The sequence below is a fragment of the Colletotrichum chrysophilum genome (genome assembly GCF_026319265.1).
Source record: "Colletotrichum chrysophilum strain AFK26 chromosome Unknown scaffold_43, whole genome shotgun sequence".
Taxonomy (NCBI): domain Eukaryota; kingdom Fungi; phylum Ascomycota; class Sordariomycetes; order Glomerellales; family Glomerellaceae; genus Colletotrichum; species Colletotrichum chrysophilum.
The window spans coordinates 140,577-157,629 of record NW_026517330.1 but is presented as its reverse complement, the minus strand read 5'-3'; the positions used below and the strand labels follow the sequence as shown (position 1 = coordinate 157,629).

At 51.1% G+C, this 17,053-nt stretch overlaps 7 protein-coding genes and 2 non-coding genes across 9 annotated transcripts; 6 read left to right on the top strand and 3 right to left on the bottom strand.

The window, feature by feature from the left end:
* Window positions 1-1,163: 1,163 nt before the first annotated feature.
* On the bottom strand, window positions 1,164-3,234 carry COL26b_006045 (uncharacterized protein; the record flags this gene model as incomplete). Its single annotated transcript, XM_053178871.1, has 4 exons — window positions 1,164-1,817; window positions 1,868-2,062; window positions 2,111-2,813; window positions 2,888-3,234. 4 exons carry the CDS (start codon window positions 3,232-3,234, stop codon window positions 1,164-1,166), a joined length of 1,899 nt encoding a protein of 632 aa, XP_053037178.1.
* Window positions 3,235-3,867: 633 nt separating this feature from the next.
* COL26b_006044 (uncharacterized protein) lies at window positions 3,868-4,217 on the top strand (the record flags this gene model as incomplete). The annotated part of the gene is made up of 2 exons (XM_053178870.1): window positions 3,868-3,952; window positions 4,006-4,217. 2 exons carry the CDS (start codon window positions 3,868-3,870, stop codon window positions 4,215-4,217), a joined length of 297 nt encoding a protein of 98 aa, XP_053037177.1.
* A 389-nt stretch (window positions 4,218-4,606) lies between these two features.
* On the top strand, window positions 4,607-6,799 carry COL26b_006043 (uncharacterized protein; the record flags this gene model as incomplete). Its single annotated transcript, XM_053178869.1, has 3 exons — window positions 4,607-5,134; window positions 5,198-5,628; window positions 5,701-6,799. 3 exons carry the CDS (start codon window positions 4,607-4,609, stop codon window positions 6,797-6,799), a joined length of 2,058 nt encoding a protein of 685 aa, XP_053037176.1.
* A 248-nt stretch (window positions 6,800-7,047) lies between these two features.
* COL26b_006042 lies at window positions 7,048-7,119 on the top strand. Its single transcript has one exon. It is a non-coding gene; the product is annotated as a tRNA-Thr (tRNA).
* A 1,472-nt stretch (window positions 7,120-8,591) lies between these two features.
* COL26b_006041 (uncharacterized protein) lies at window positions 8,592-9,206 on the bottom strand (the record flags this gene model as incomplete). Its single annotated transcript, XM_053178868.1, has 2 exons — window positions 8,592-8,843; window positions 8,895-9,206. 2 exons carry the CDS (start codon window positions 9,204-9,206, stop codon window positions 8,592-8,594), a joined length of 564 nt encoding a protein of 187 aa, XP_053037175.1.
* A 1,335-nt stretch (window positions 9,207-10,541) lies between these two features.
* Window positions 10,542-11,822, top strand: COL26b_006040 (uncharacterized protein; the record flags this gene model as incomplete). The annotated part of the gene is made up of 1 exon (XM_053178867.1): window positions 10,542-11,822. One exon carries the CDS (start codon window positions 10,542-10,544, stop codon window positions 11,820-11,822), a length of 1,281 nt encoding a protein of 426 aa, XP_053037174.1.
* A 165-nt stretch (window positions 11,823-11,987) lies between these two features.
* On the top strand, window positions 11,988-12,079 carry COL26b_006039. The gene has a single exon. It is a non-coding gene; the product is annotated as a tRNA-His (tRNA).
* Window positions 12,080-13,969: 1,890 nt separating this feature from the next.
* COL26b_006038 (uncharacterized protein) lies at window positions 13,970-14,404 on the top strand (the record flags this gene model as incomplete). Its single annotated transcript, XM_053178866.1, has 1 exon — window positions 13,970-14,404. The coding sequence occupies one exon, from the start codon at window positions 13,970-13,972 to the stop codon at window positions 14,402-14,404; it is 435 nt and encodes a 144-aa protein (XP_053037173.1).
* A 968-nt stretch (window positions 14,405-15,372) lies between these two features.
* Window positions 15,373-16,587, bottom strand: COL26b_006037 (uncharacterized protein; the record flags this gene model as incomplete). The annotated part of the gene is made up of 1 exon (XM_053178865.1): window positions 15,373-16,587. The coding sequence occupies one exon, from the start codon at window positions 16,585-16,587 to the stop codon at window positions 15,373-15,375; it is 1,215 nt and encodes a 404-aa protein (XP_053037172.1).
* Between the last annotated feature and the right edge of the window lie 466 nt (window positions 16,588-17,053).

Sequence of the window (17,053 nt, the reverse complement as noted above, 5' to 3'; positions counted from 1 at the left end):
AGCTCGTCCCTTCACCATGTATCTGCAGCTCATGGCGGACCTTTATCATCTTGACACGAAGCTTGACGTCCTAGTGCCGTCTGCCGACCACGACTTCCCCACACGCCATTCCATCGAGGTGTTATCTATCATGGACCTACCAACATCAGTGATAGGAAGGATAAGTCCGAGCATGGGTGTTTGGCGCAACCTGCGGAAGCATCAAGACAAGTGGGAAGGGGGGAGACTCGGGGGCGTAGAAGTGGTCTCGGGGTTACCGAGGTCATTTCTGGACATTTTGGCTGACATCGAAGATAGTGAGAGACAAGACCTAGAGGCGCGGCTCTGGGCCTGGCCTGGCGAGATAGGCATGCATGCGCAATGCATTCTGTGGGACTGCTGGAGATATTCAGCTGTCCTGGATGTGAGGAGGCGGACAAAACGCGTCGCTGCGGATGCAGCGCCGAAGGTACCGCCGACACATGACAAATCAACCGATTCAGCGCTGTCTCCTTCGACGGAAGTTGTCATGTGCCGCCTTGTTGCGTCCATTTACTCTTTATTCCGAGCAGTCGAGATACCCGCCAATCACCACTTACTGGTTCACAATGGCCTCATCTATCCACTTGTTACGGCCAGTGTAGAGGTTCCCTTGTTAGCAGCGCACCCGGAGTGGAAGGAGGTCTTGGACGATATAAGGGCATCATTCAACAAGAAGGATTCTTTCCATGTCCAGAAGATGATTGACGAAATCCTTGAAGCGGCCTGGAAGGAGGGCTCAGATAGCTTCGACACTGAGACTGCAGCCCAGACTAGGGGAGTAGAGATTGCGGTCTTCTAGGACCGTATAATGATAATGAATAAAAGCAACGATAATACACGGCAGGCCTCTTTCAGCCACCTTGAGTCTAACTTTGTGCGGGAAGCGCAAGAACCAACTACCATGTCCAACATTCATTCCAGTCGCTGCTCTTATCTACAGCACGACGCCCCCGAGTCCTTCCCGTTAACAGTTACTGAAGTTGTCTCGCCTGCGTACTTAGACGTCAAATTACGGTTCGAGGGTACATCGAGGGCTGGATTCGACGTAAAGAAGTCCACCGGGTTGATGTGCAGCTGAATGGTTTCGACGGGCCTGCCCACATATGGTTAGTGGTAATTTCCGACACCAAGTTGTTTGGGGCTTACATCACGGGCCAATCCTCAACACGCGGGTTGTGAGTGAGCCCAAATACGCTCCAAATAACGATATCATTCTGCAAGACATCATCGCATCGCGCAGCTGCATCTGACACTCCCTCTTCCTCAATCGTGCTTTGCAAGGTGTAGCGACCTCCAGCGTAAAGTTCGTCATCCTTGTACTTCGTCACCCAAAGATGATGATGAGCGAAAAGTGCTCTTTGAGCCTGGCGGCTCCGAGGATCTGCCAAAAGAAGCTGAGTGGGCGGAGGCACGATCTTATAGCCAACTGGTTTTCCGCTGACTGGATTACGCTTACTCAAATTCTGAATCTTGAACAATCGTGCATTGTGGGGAGCGGCATCAAGACCGACCGATGTTGTGATTGGCGTTTCCTCAACCTTGTACGCATTTCCGTTGGGATTTGTTCTGGTGTCAATCTGAAGTGGGAGCGATTCTTGCTGTACCAGCGTATTTTCATAGCCATCAATAGCCGGGTCGATCCGTACGCAGAAGATGTGCTGGTGATTCTGAGCAAGCACGCCAGGGGATACGATATTTCCCCACGGTGCCGTTTTGCCAGCATCGATGTTGACTGCAGACAAGATGCCGGTCGCTCTTGTTTCAACTGTGATACCTCCAGCTTGGTCGAATTTGTACTAGAAAGAAAGGTCAGCTGCTACTCAAAACTAAGAAAACTTGCACTCACGTTGAAAACGTATTCGTAGTTGGCTACGGTCAAAATGAACTGAATGACCAACTCTCGCCGCCGGGTCACGACGGCTCTGTTTGTCCGCCAGTTTGTGTGCTTCCAGCCTATGCCGTTATCCTGCTCATGGAGGCAGATGACATTAGGCGAGCAGTGAGCTGTACCGTCGGGGCGGTTCAGAACACCATCTAAATACTGTCAAATGTCAGCAGAGAACCACGCATTTTTCACGCAAGAGCGTACCTTGATGACCCCGAGACAGTCGCATCCAAGCTCGAGATTATTCGCACAGTGGCCGATACCCCCGTCGCCAAAGTCGAAGGCTTGCTTGCGGTGGAATGGATTGCGAGGATCGGCGTAGGGAACCGTCATATCGCTGATGGATAGTCGGTACAGCACACTGCGTCCATCATAAAGAACATCATGAATTACGGCGCCCTCTCTAGGATTGAAGCTGACGCGCATCCTCCATTTCTGCCACTCCACCAGACTCTCGTCTTTGACACTGAAGCTAGGTCCGTTGGGCTGAAGAACATTGAGCTCTTTCAGATCATCTCGCATCTTTGTTACGAGAAGTTCCGGCACGTACTCGGAAGGCTGGCAATGGTCAATAATGCCCTTTCCCCTGGGCTGCGCAACGTAAGGGTCATCCACGCCTCCAGTGGCCAATTCGTCAACCCGGACGACCTCTTGCTTGATCCAATCTACCACAGGAATTAAAGGAAGTGGATAGCTGTAGAAGTTGGCGTCTGGGTTGTTCTTCCGTTTGTCAATGGCAAAGACAAGCGCCTGGAAATATCGGCGATTCTCGTCATGACTGTCGAGACCGCCATAGGGCCAAGGTTCGATGACCGCTTCGAACCCATCGGGAAGTGAAAGGGCCGCAATCTTGGACTGCAGAATTTCAGACGCATTGCAGATTCTGACAGTCTCTTGAAGTTCATGCCTATTTTGTAAGCAGGTTAGTAAGTTGCCTAAGGGATTAAATGCATCAATAGGTATTCACATGATGAGACATACAATGTGAAGCTCGGGTGAACGTCGGTTTTGACAGTTTTCTCCCACACGCGCTCAAGCTTTTCCAGGTCGACGATGGCTTCTATTGATTGGGGCTCCTCTTGGTTGGCCACCACAACATAGTGCACTGAGGCCAGACGAGGAGGCCTTGGTGTCTCGGGTGTCAGCCTTCCAGCATGTTCAATGTCAAGAAACTTGACAAGATCTGCCTTATCAGGCTCTCGAAGATATATAACCCGGAAGTGAAGAATTGTGTCAGGGTGCAAGGCGCGAATAACATTTGCTGCAGAGGCGGTCTCCTCAATGCTGAGGGGGGAGAGTGGATGCGCGTAAGATAGTTTCGATGTCATTTTTCAAGAGGAAGATTCGAAAGCTTTTGACTGAACATTGGAATAATAAGACCATAAAAGTCGTTGAAGAAGTTTTCATTTATACTTTCCCGAATACCTAACTTCATCTTCACTTCACATGATGTTCAGATAGATGCCATCCTAGCGAGCGTCAAGTACAGACTGCTAGCCTTTGCCTGAATAGGGCAGGTCGACCCGCCAATCATATCGGGGCATTTGCACCATGGACTGCCAGGACAGGGGGGAAGCCGGCAATCAAGATCGGGGCTGCATGATTGTAGGGTGGCGTTCACACCGGTATTTTGGACTATCAAAGCACAAGCTCGGTCGGGGCCCGCGGGCACAGGGAAGAATCCTTCCAAGTGGGTTTATCGATACTAGATCTCCGCCGTCAGATACATGCAGCTTGAGGTAAAAGGTGAAGACCGAATCCCTTACGGATAATAGAATTGAAATGCTTGACGACATGATGACTAAGTGCGAGACAGTGGGTCTCGTCCTCTAATACTTCGAAGCATTAACCCTGCTAGTGTGCGGCACCCAGCTGGGTCGAGAATTTGGACGAAACCTGCCACGTTGAGCAACGACAGTACCGGAACACACACAGGACGCGACGCGTGACCATTATCCGAAATGGCGTCTGCCAGTCCACCACTAGAATCCTCGGCGGCCCGAGAGCGCGGGAACGGCTTTTATCGCAAAGGTCAATTCACTGAAGGTTTGTGATTCAGAGTCCACTGTGTCGACGCCAGTACTGAAGATCTTTCTTAGCAGAGAAAGCGTACAGGGAGGCGGCGGCGCTTGCCCCTGAGGACCCCGCACCATGGTCCAACATCTCTGCCATCAAGTTCGAGCAGGGTGACTACACCAGCTGCTTGCAGAATCTCGAGAAAGCTTTGTCTCTCTCATCATCCGAAGCGAAGGACGAGCCAAAGAAGCAGAAGCTGTACACTCGAATGGCCAAATTACCTAATGTCCTTTGAGGCTGCGGAAAGCGCCATTAAGAATCTTGGGGTTGATACCTCAAGTCAGAGTTTGAAAGCTTCCCTCGAGGATCTCAAAGGTCTGAGGGCTTCTGTACCAAATGGCGACAAGCTGCGCACGCAGACTTGTGACCGCGTGGCAAGACACAAAGCCTCTCTGTACGTTCTATCAATGTTTTCAAAGTTCCGCTTATTTACGCTCATTGTCCAGACAAGACATTCCTGAGTACTACGCCGTCGGCCATGATTTCGCAGAGCCTTTGCTCCAGCTTGATGAGCCACTCTGGGAACTTCTTGGACCAAAAGACACGCTGTAATTCTTCCTTTGTGGCAGCGGTGATGCTCGTCATCTATTCATATCGATAGCCACTCTCTTTTTCCAGGACATGATGAATCAGCGGAAAGGGAAGAATAAAGCCTTTACGCAAGCATACTTCACCATCATCGACATCAACGCCGCTGCTTTGGCAAGGACTCTAATCATGTTCGATATGGGTTTCCGATACGCTGCCATGAAAACCCAGAAGATGCCGCGTATTGAGGATGCCCTCACAGTCATGTCTTACATGTTCTCTTCGGCATTCATGCCATCATTCGCTGCCGAGAAGATGCTTGAGCACATTCGAACAGTCATTGATGAGCTGGAGGAGCAAGGCGACGGAGTCGGGTCTGACTTCATGGGCATGTTTTACCTTCCAAGGGAGACACGGATACAAGTTGTCCGCAAGCTCAAACAATGGGCTGAGCCTCTAGGAGAAAAGTACGCTACGAAAAGGCTTCGTCCTCTCATGATGGAAAATCTTGAGATAGAGAAGTTTCGGAGGAGCATGATGTTGAACTTCGATGCTGCAAAAGTTCCGTACGAGAACAGAAGTGACCAAGAGTTCAACGAGTTAGGTGTCGTCTTTGGCAACCAAGTGTTCATCAAAAGATGAGAGCCGGAACTGCTGCCACTGCTGGACGCTTTCCGATCTGGACAGCAAGGTTCCAAGGCGGAGCTCCTGGAGCACATCGACACTCACTGGGTTACGAACCCTACAGTCCTTGACATGGATTACCAGCCCCGGCGAGAGCAAGAAATCAGAGCGTCGCAAGGTCTATCGGAAGTGCCTCCGGGCTTTGACTGGAATCCTGCGGAGATGATCAAAAGCTTGCGCAGTATCTTGAGCACTGAAAAGGAAGAAGACGTTCTCAAAATTGTGAGCGAAGTTTTTGAGCATTTCTCACTTGTCATGATGAACCTTCATAGCCGCATCAAAATTGAGGTGATTGCCGGAGAGATGGCGGACGTATTGGACCGCATTAGGCACGGCAACTTGAAGGATCGCTTGCAGCGACCCAACGATGTTGAAGCGATTGACCCTACCCAGTTTCCCCGGGAGTACGACCGCATTCACATGAACAATATACCGTAAGTCAAATAATGTATTCCATACAGCCAATTATCACATCTTACAGAGGTTGCTGAACTTGAACTATCTAGCGACTATATTGGCGGGCCTTTGGCTGCTTTTCTCACCGGCGGGCCTCTTCTCCGCCAGGATCGACCTTCCAACCTAAGGTTCAACAACCTCCTCAACCCTCCCATGTTCAAAAGTCACGATCAGTTCCTCGCGGAGTATGTTCTCATGCACGATGCTAAGGAAGTTGAGAGCAATTTTGGTGTCACCCGGGAAAAGAATCCTAACCCTCCTGAGGTGGATGAAGCCGCCTTACTGCAGATGTTTGGGGGCAACAAATTTGCAATTGAGGATTACTTCATCTGGGCCAAGTCCAGCACTAAGACCACTCTCAGCAAGCGATTGATGTCACGATCTGCCCTGGAGCGCTGGTTATATCTTCACTTGCTCAAGATTTGCCTTCCCTACCCTCGGCCGAAGTTGTCGGATCGTCCAGTCCACGCCCCTTTGAACTTGACGACGTTCCTGAGGATAGTCGGTCATATGCACGACGTCGGTTACCCGGCGCACTGGCTATCGGGCGTGCTATCCTCTGTATGCGAAGGAAGCATTAGTACAACCGCGCGGGCCCCTTGGGAACTTGTTGTCAGCCCTGAAAATTTGAGCACATCCTACCCGCAGCGCAAGATCTGTCTGAATCCCTGGAGAGCCGAGTTCACGACTTTACTCAGTCTCTGGGTTGGCTTATTCCCTTTCGGTATCATCACTCCGGAAAGTGCCTTGGTTCCTGCTGAAAAGGTCGTTGAATGCACTGTAGCGTTTCCTGGATTCTTCGAGGCTCAGGGTCGGATAATGCACTTCGTCCTCGCGATCTTCAACACAACTGAAGTCGATCCGCGCAACTTTGATCTCCGGGAGCTCCTCTCGGACGACGAAGACGGCAACTCATCGGACTCGGCACGCAAGTTCAGGGAGAGTTCTGTTCACATTGTGACGGCATTCAGATTCTCGACAGCTACATGCACTGCCACGTTCTGGATGCGCCAAGATGTACTTGATGAGTTTACGAGCACAGATTCTTGGCAAATTTGCATCTGCCGTACGGACAGCTGGGAAGAAGTCAGTAGTCGGGTGTCTGCATCTGAGAGCATGAGCCGTATAGGCACCTGGGAGCGCGAGTAGTGTGGTTCATTGACCTAGCTAGTCCAGTCCAAACATGAAGTTTCTTTTACTCTACTCATTGCTGTGAGGAAACAACGGTCAGACATTTTTCACGGAATCTGAGGTCGACGTCAGTGCCACGCGGTCCACACTGCAACCTGCTGGACCGACCCATCGCGAGCCCCAACCCCAAAGTGGGACATCCACACATCCCCATCGTGAGGCGAAATGAGCTTCTAGAAGCTGATCATCATTACTAGCAATCAAAAGCCTCATTGGCTAAGTGGTATAGCGTCTCACTAGTAATGAGAAGATCGCCTGTTCGATTCAGGCATGAGGCAAGCTTGTTCCTTTTTTTATATTCATTATAAACGTATGAGCTGGGAACCATTCTCCTGATCAATATCCTCTAATCCGACGGCACGAAGCTGAGAATCTCCCGAACAACAACTCTGGGGCCTTTTTGATCCATTAACCCTAACGCGATATACTTCCCTAGCGGTGGTGAGACTGCAACTCTAGCCACCATCTCCTCCGGAAATTTCATGCATCCTACCTCGCTCATGCTCCGGGCTCGCCATAGCGTGACTCCTCCTCGGCTGTCGATTGTCGCGATGGTTGCTCCAGATGCAGAGTATGAAGCCGCAGAGGTGGGCACGGAGTGATAGTATTGACGACGCCAGCATTGGGCGTTGTCCCGCCAAAGATAGATGTAATCCGAGTCACAATGGGCATAATCGGCCCCGTCCGGAGAGACAGCAGTGACAGGCCCAAAGACCGGGTACTTGATCATCTCTTCTCCCCGAGTATAGCCCGTCCCGGTGATGGCGGGTTCCAGCGGTATGATATGCACAGCTCTGTCGAGTGCCAGCACAATGTTCTTATCGTCCGTGGTGAAAGCCATAGATCGAACGGTGAAGTTGCCTGTCCGCCAAGTACCAGCTGTTGGCAAAGCAGATCCCTTCAGTCTCCATATAACGAAGTTGCCGGTATGTGCAGTTGCCACACAATGCCCGTCATGTGAGTACAAGACAAAGCAATCACCGGCTGGCATCTTGCCAAATGGCCCCCTCTCTTCAAGCAGCTTCAACTTCTTCGCATCGAATCGACTGAGTCGACCACTATCCTCCAGCACCATGATGAATTTATCGTCGGGAGATATTGCTGCGCTCGCAAATGTTCGATCCGAAGCTTCGTAGCTTTTGATTACGCTTCCGCTGTTGGACTCGATCAAGTACAGTTTCTCGGGAGAAACTACGAGAAGACGCTCTCCGTCACGGGAGAAAGTAACCGACGGCGCTTCCAGTCCACGGCAGCGGATTTGACTGGATATTCGTGAGTAGGACGTTGAGTAGTGATTTATCATGCGAGACCAAATGTGGTCGAGGGACTGTTCGGCATCGGGACGGAGCTTCGGATGAGAACACATGAGGTCTTGAACTAGGGAGACACATGGGGACGATACCCCTTGGCCTTGGAGCCTCTCGTTGGGGAATGATCGACCATCATTGGAGTATTCGCGAAGTGCTTCGAGGTCCTCGCCGAAAGAGTGTGCGCATGTTAGCATGAAGTGGAGTGTTTCCCCGGCCGCCCACATGTCACCCTTTTGAGCTGCGATGTCGGGCGCAAGATCATCAGTTATACCAGAAAGACCGAGGATCTCGGGCGCCATAAAGCCTATTGTGTCGCCGACCGCCAACGACATGCTGATTGTACGTTTGGGTCGCTTGCTAATTCCAAAGTCGCCAATCTTTATCCACCACTCGTTCCCGGGAGGTTGAGTTCGGATGAGAAGATTCTAGAACTAGTCAACTTACTGATTACGGGGAGAAGACTGTGTCAGGCTTACCGATGGTTTCAGCCCGCGATGCGCCAGATTATGTTGATGTATATATGCTAGCCCGCGGAACACCTGTCGAATGACGAGCCTCGCCTGGGCTTCCGGTATGGGCCCTTGATCCATTAGATGCGAATGCAGATTTCCATGCGGAAGGAACTCCATGGCCACAAACACCTTGGACGGCGTCTGGTACCAACCCAGTGTCTTTACAAAGTATGCCTCGTACTGAATTGTAAGCGGTCAGCCTTGCTGCAATAGACATGGAATAGTGATTACCTGGGGCTGAGAAAGGATGGTGAGTCCCTTCAGCTCATTCATGATGTCCACATCAATGTCCTTCTTGGTCCTAGGTCGCGGGATTTCCTTGACTGCTCTCAGTTGGCCGAAGGACGGTCCCACAATGCACTTCTCTCGGAAAACCAAGCCAACACCGCCGCTTCCCAGATACGATTCACTCTTCCAGTGCTCTTCCTTCCCCGGTCCATTGTCGGCGCCAGCATGGATAACGGTCTCGTCAGGCCCGATCCTCACGGCTAGCTCGGCACTCTGGACGAGCTGCACAGTGTCGTCGTCGATCATCGCGTTCATATTGCCGTTGCGCGCTGAGGCTGTCGAGTGATATAGATATGAACATCAAGGCGCCTTTCAAGACGGAGACATTGAACACATGATGCCGCCGTTTGTGGTTCCAGCCGCTTGGGAGACGTGTGAAGGAAAGGGATCGAAAAGAGCGAGGAGCGCGTGAGAAAGTCGGGCATTAGAGTTCATGACGTGTGGCAGTGAGAATGAGAGTTCTGCGGAATCGCACTGTCCATAAACGTAGCGACATGAAAATGCGGTGTCGTGAGGATGTCAGGTGACAGTGTGCATTTGCCTTGGTGCTCGGACAGACACACTCGCAAGGATCTTTCAGTTGAAGCCTCAACAACGAGAAGGCAGTTGTTGCAAGTTTGTCATCATTCGCGAGCTTGTTTCCCCCTCTGAAACTTTTCTATTTTTGTAGATCGAAACTCATGATCATCGGTAGCACACCCTTTCGGCGACGAGATTTGGTGTTGGTGATGATGGGCTTTACAATGCTGTTGTTATCTTCTTATCCGGAACGGATTGGAAATCAAGGCGGTAAAATGGAAATCGCCCGATGTACCGCTGTACTCAGTGAGAAAACAACAATTAGAGTACATTGGCAGACCACAAGGTGGCAGCTACATGGATCGTGAACCGTTGCGTCGCTGCCTGCTGCCACCGGTGATGTCTGCGGCGCAGCATGTGGACCCCATTGAACCAACAAAAACATACCACGCGCTGTTTTGGTTTTCCTGACGGTGAGGTCTCCTTTTCTCTTTCTTTCTCTGTCTCTCTCTCTCTCTTCCTCAGATCCTTGGTATTCAGCCGGTCGCCGTCAGTCTATTTTCCACTATGTCAAACTTGCACCCATTCCCAAATGAGATCCACCGCCTCATCTTCTCATGGCTACCTCAGCGAGATCTCTTGACGTGCCGTCAGCTCAACAAGAAAATCGGAGACATCGCGACAGCCTTCGCATTTCGCCATGTTGCACTCAAGGCGAGCCGCGATTGCACAGTGTTTGCGAAGATCGCTAGATCGACACATCTGCGTACAATGGTCCGAGAGCTCACTCTTGACTCCTGGGTTGGGCCGTCGTTCAAATACAACACCAACAAAGAATACCCGTTGCCACAAGAGTTTCTTGCCGCCCTATCATTTGTCGGAATGCTTGCAAATGTCAAGACGGTCAATATCCGTTTTAACGAAAATGTCGGCAATGGTGACTCATCTTTCCACGGAATTGAAGAGACTTGCGACTTTCGTTTTTGGGTTCTTGACACTGTCATGCGGTGCCTCGCAGGCACGTGGGATGCGAACCGTCAAGAACGCAGGATGAACAGGGCACACTCAAGGATGCACGAAGACCAATCATCTGAATGGGAGACATCTCTGGGTCTTAAGTTAAGCGACGAAGATGAGCAGCTCCTTCAGCCGATTCACGTTAACACGATCACCGTGTCTAACCTCCAAGACTTTAATGACAAACGACTGACGGAGTCTGCTGCATTCAAGTCAGTCATTTCGTCCCTAGACCTACGGGACCTGAAACTGTTCATCGCCCACGAGGATGAAGAAGCCTCCCCAGAGAATAACATTTACTTTCCTGAGAGATACGACATTGACTGCCTTCCACGCACGTGGCTTTCCCCGGAATTATCAAAACATCTCAAGACTCTTTCTCTTTACTGCAAGGATTATTGGGGCTGGTGCCCTCGGCTAGACCTTCGAGCCGTGAACCCCGGATCTGGGCCTGATTCTGGATTTCCTGCTCTGAGGGTCCTCGCACTCGGAAACTACGTTCTCAGCCACGAATGGCAGATCGATTGGATCGCTTCTCTTGGGCGACAGAACGAAAGCGGAGGACTTGAGGAGCTATATCTCGATGACTGCATCATATTGTTTCAAGCTGATATTGCTGCACCACTCGAGACAGGTACGACAGTCATTGGCACAGACAGCGATGGCAACTCGATGGAGATTTCCAACGACAACTATCCAAGCAAGCAATGGTTTGTAAACAAGGGTGCGGGAGACTGGAACGATATTACTGTTCAATTCGACATTCGATGGCATGCTGTGTTCTCACGTTGGAAGGACACCATGCAAGGCCTGAAGATTCTCAAAGTGGGTTCAGGTTCATGGAACGGAGAGCATAACGACGCCATTTACAACGCGGAATTTTGGCACCAAAACACGAACAATAACGCGGACGAAGTGGATACTGCCTTGCCGAAATACAGGAGGGAGCGTTCCAAGTTCAGACAAGAACTTCAAGACCAGGTCTTTCTGAACTTCGCCTCTCCAGGACCGCACCAGAAGGTTGTTGGGACTCGTGAGCCACAAGTGAGGTACAAAAACGGTGTTGGACTTGATCAAGTAGGACAGAAGTTCCTTCGATACTACAAGTATGACATGGGAATGGGCCCGACTCAGTGGTCGGAAGAAGACGAGGAGGGAGAGCAGCAGGAGGATGGAGGGCTTTGGGACATGGGAACAACTGAACAGGATTGGAATGCACTGCTAGAACTCCTTAACACTGTCGAAGCGAGGCGTCTCGGACTGCCTCTTCAAGAGTTGCACGGACGAGATTTGCAGTCTGCACTCAGAGAGAACGAAAGACTTCTCGTGCTGTAGTATTCCTCCGTAGCGTTCTGAGTCGAAATCAACCCCACCCTAAAAAAAAAATCACAATGTGCTCCACTTCTCAGGGAATTGGTCTTCACGATGCGTCTTGCGATTGGCGCCACCAACTAGAGTCCCGCAACCTCGGGCAGTTTCCAATCAGCCACGATTCCAGTCGCCCAGATCGTCTAGTTGGTTAGGATGATACGTTGTGGTCTCCGTCACTCAGCGATACCGTGTTGACGGCGGTTCGAATCCGCCTCTGGGCAGCTCAAGTAAGCTTATGACCTGGCATTTCTTTTTCTTTTTTTTTCTTTTTTCGCGCCCCGCATCACATATCTCACGCTTACGAAGTTAAGGTTATACTTTGAGATGAGAGTCAACCACCAGTTTATCTTCCAAGCGATGGGAGGTTAGACAAGATCATTTCATCGCCTTATTATCTGACGAAACTTCCCTGCAGGGTCAACATGACATCAATAATGGGCTGATTTGTTTTCCCATCTTAAATCATTTGTAAGAAAGCGGTGACTGAGTAATTGCAACATTCAATTCACGGAGCGCAGGGGGTAAAGCCAATGCAACTTGCTACTGGAATACGAATTCGGGTGTTCGACTCTGCGACGGGTTGAAGTGTCGGAAATGTAAATCCGTTTCCTAATTGAAGATGGTGGCAATGAGTAGCGGCCACTTGACAATTACGGAAAGTCGTTGTAACGTTTAACTACGCCCTGGCGGAAGCAAGCGGTATCACTTGTCTGCGAGACACCGCTAGCATTCAAGCCCTACTTTAAATCCAGGATTTGCGTTTACTATCGCAAGTGCCCAGGCAGCAGCACTGCCCAAATGTCAGCACTTGACGATCCATTCATGTTGCTCTCGTTGAATCGCAAAAACAGCCTGATTATCAACTTTTGAGTATGCATGTGGGATGAACTTGACCCATCTACGGTCGCTTCCTTCTCGTGTTCGTCGACAAGGCCCTTACCAGTCTCAGAAGGGAGGGGCAATACCTGGCCTTAACGGATCCTCCTGTCTGATTGCATCTTAGTGTTGTCTAGTTCATGCATGCAGCTTGCAGGTCCCGTCAATTTCCTCGCTGATCAGGGCAGCTTGCTTCATAGCGCGTGGCGATACATAGCGAGCCCAGGTGCCGAGCAACTCAAGGGAGAAAATGCAGGTCCAGTCCGTCGCGTTCAGCCGCCCATCGGTGAATCCCACGGGTCACCGCTACCCCGCGATTCCGGCTGGGCGCTCTTCGGGCACCGGCAGCAACCAGAGGAAAGCATCGGCTCGGCTCAGCCGGTCGCTAAACATAGCATTCTAGAAGAAACGCTAGGAAGAATCAATCGAAATACAGGCAGATCAGCGGAGGCGGCACAGTAAGGCGACGATTGTCGGAGGGATCGGGGCCCCGGAAGAAGATTAGTACGTGGAGTCGTGTTGTTACGGTTAATTGGCCCCGGCAGTTAGCGCTCGTATTAATCTCGGGGTCTCATCACGGTACGTCATGCGCCTGGAGTTGATGTCCACCTGCCCCAGAAATTGAATGCATGCGACCTTGAATACGAGAATCAGTCCTGGGTTGTCAGTTGTGTTGTCCTAGCCTCACTAGCCACCATTCAACAAAACGGGCTTTGGTGGCTGGATAACCTGGCTTCTAGGCGATGCGCTGGACCCGGTTGAGCCACTTTCGCTGTCAGAATGAACTCAATACGTAATTAAGCGAGGTTCCTGGACACCCGGAGTAACTTCCAAGTTCCTGATCGCATAGTCGCCTACCTTCAAGGTCATGTCACTTTGGCATTGTTGTCATAATGGAATGACGGCACGAAGGAAGCGGTGACTGGGTGGCTAAGCGGCCGAATGCTCCACGGTTTCTCGGTTCCCAGAATGCGACCCGGAACACGATGGCAACGTCACTTTACGAATCGTTCGAGTCTCTCGGCAGAGCGTTCACGTTGTCAGGCACCTTCACGTGCAGTCCTCCAAAGGGCACACCCCTTGACATCCAGAGCAATACTTAAAGACCAGAGATTCCTCCCCAGAAGCAGCTATTTGGATCATCACTCCAACAGGACAATCACTACCACCTTAATTACCAATCCACAACCTTAATACTACTTTTACTCAACTCTCTACAACCCCCAACCTCCAAAATGCAGATCACCAACATCTTCCTCTCTGCCCTGGCTGCTGCCGCCGCCTCCGCTTCCCCCGTCGAGAAGCGTGACTCCAAGTCCATGATGGCCGCCGTTCCCGAGTGGACCATTGAGAAGTTCACTCGCTCTTGCAACGCCGAGGACACCTCTTGCAACTACAGCTTCTCCATCAACACCCACACGGCGGACGCCACTGCCTGCGCCTTCACCACCACCGGTTCTCCCGCCAGCAGAGCTGCCTCCAACGCCAAGTGCGGCGCCTACACCGTTACCTCTGGCTGGAGCGGCCAATTCGGCCCCGATGCCGGTTTCACCACCTTCTCGGTCACCGACCAGAAGCTCATCGTCTGGCCCGCCTACACCGACAAGCAGCTTGTCAACGGCCAGGCTGTCAACCCCGACCAGAGCTACGCTCCCCAGAACCTCCCTTAAATGGGTGAAATTGCTACGGTGGAGAAGGATCAGAGGAGGAAAAATATCATCTCGACAAGAGATTGAAAGTCATGAGATGATGCAAAGTACATATTAGTATAATGTAATGACAGAATGCACAAGAAGTTCTAAGATATCGACCTGGCTTTGTGATATCCCGATGCAGACGTTTTGCTGTTCCAATAAGGGACCTCGTCCATCAGATCAATCGTCCGAAATGTTAACCAAGCCTTGTCATCTGACAGACGGTCCTAGAGGAAGCATAGATAAGGTTTTTCAGCTGATGTCAACTTGAAACTCGTTAATCTTGTTTTGCGGGGACAGCTCGCGCACTTCGTGTCCGACGTCCGCGACTGGTCGAGAGTTTACAAATTACAACGTCCCATGTATTAAACGGTCCGGCAGGTCGCAACAACTACAGAGGGACTTGCAGTCATCATTCTGTCATTTAATATGTACACTGGGTTGGAGTACCACGTGAGAGAAGTTGTACTCCTTCTTCAATCACGACATAGGAGGCTACCCTTATTGGACCACCGTTATTCGGAAACCTCACAAGGTCTACACGTAGGCCAAGGCGAAAGTCTATCATGGTATCCATGTGCTCTTCATACCAAAGATGTAGTAACTAGTCTGTCCAATGAGCTTGCGCCTGGTCATAAAACAGAAACTCCTATTCAGAAGTGGAAACTCGCTCAAGGCACAAGTCAGACGAATGAAGTCGGCAAAGTGCGATCTGGCGTAATGGAGGGGTCTAATAGCTCAATCCAGTCGTAAAAAACGACTCACATGCAAAACAGGGCCGTCGAAATGCAAAGGAATGTGGTTCTATTATGTGTAGCCAAAACGCCGTGAAAACGAATCCCTAAAAGACGCCAAAATGCTGATCTAACCCTCCGGTGCAATGCAATTTATACCATCATCTAACAAAGTCTGCCTATACCACAACTCCTCAATCATGTATATGTTTAGTTGGAGGGGCAGTAACCAATGGTGCAGGCGTCGGCCTTGCAGCAACCACGGAAGCCATTGCTGCAAGATTGGAAGAAGCCAGTTCCAGGGGCACACACAGTCGGGTCGGTGTTCTTGGGCTCAGCGTGCCACTCGTGGTTAGCTTCAGGCGTAGGAGTAGGCGAAGTCTTGGGAGCAATCGTAACGGTCTCGAAGCTCTTGACATCCGGGCAGTAGCCAATGGTGCACGCATCCTGCTTGCAGCATCCGCGGAAGCCGTTGCTGCAAGACTGAAAGAAGCCAGTGCCAGGGGCGCAGACGGTCTCGTCGCGCTTTACGGTAGGCTCGCGGAACTTCAGGTCAGGGCAGTAGCCAATGGTGCAAGCATCAGCCTTGCAACACCCACGGAAACCGTTGGAGCAGGACTGGAAGAAGCCAGTGCCGGGAGCACAAACAGTTGGGTCCTGACGCTTCTCGGTGGTAGATGGGCAGTATCCCAGAGTGCAAGCGTCGGCCTTGCAGCAACCGCGGAAACCGTTGGAGCAGGATTGGAAGAAACCAGTGCCTGGAGCGCAGACGGTTGGGTCCTGGCGTTTCTCAGTGGTGGAAGGGCAGTATCCAAGAGTGCAGGCATCAGACTTGCAGCATCCACGGAAGCCATTCGAGCAAGACTGGAAGAAACCAGTGCCGGGAGCGCATACAGTCGGATCGTCACGCTTGACAACGGTGGCAGGGACATCGGGGCAGTAACCAAGAGTGCAAGCGTCGCCCTTGCAGCAGCCCCGGAAGCCGTTGGCACAGGATTGGAAGAAGCCGGTGTTGGGAAAGCAGACAGTCTCATCGCGCTTTTCAGAGGCAGGGGGGCAGTAGCCCAAAGTGCAGGCGTCCTCCTTACAACAGCCTCTGAAGCCGTTTGAGCAAGACTGAAAGAAGCCAGTGCCAGGCTTGCAAACAGTCGGATCGGAGACGGTCTCGGGCTGCCAGTGAGCCTTGTGTTCGGGAACGGGGGTCGCCGTAACAATAGCAGTCTTGGATGAGGTGACGGTCACATCGGGGCAGTACCCAATGGTGCAAGCGTCGGCTGTGCAGCAGCCCCTGAAGCCATTGCTGCAGGATTGGAAGAAACCGGTACCCGGAGCGCAGACGGTAGGATCAGTGTTTGACTCGGTAGGAGATGCCGTAGTGATACCGACGATGCCGGCGAAGACGGTAAAGAAGATGGAAGAATGCATGGTGAGGATGATAGGATGGATAGTAGATCAAGCAGGGTTCGACTAGTTCAGTTTGTGAAGAGAATAATCGGATATTTGTACGAGTTTCTTAAAGAGATAGATCCACAAAGGAAATAAGGAAATCACAAAGGAGAAGAGAGAAGGAAAATTGGTGAGGTTGTTGAGTTGTCTTGAGTAGCTGTGTTGATGATGAGAGGAGAAGATAGGCATCATAATGGAGAAGACGCGATCATTTTATAAACTTCATTTTAGAATAGGGACGTAGGATTCCATATTCGGGAACTATTCTCCATGTATTCCTAGACCCGACTACATGGAGGTAGGTCACACTGCGGATCGCCAGCCATGTTGAGGCGACAGCACACTTGTCTGTGATGGGCTATGGCTGTGAGGCCTTCTATTCTGGGGCTGTGATCTAGTGTAAGCCAACACACTTCAAGTACCTGTGTTTGACCACGGAAAACTA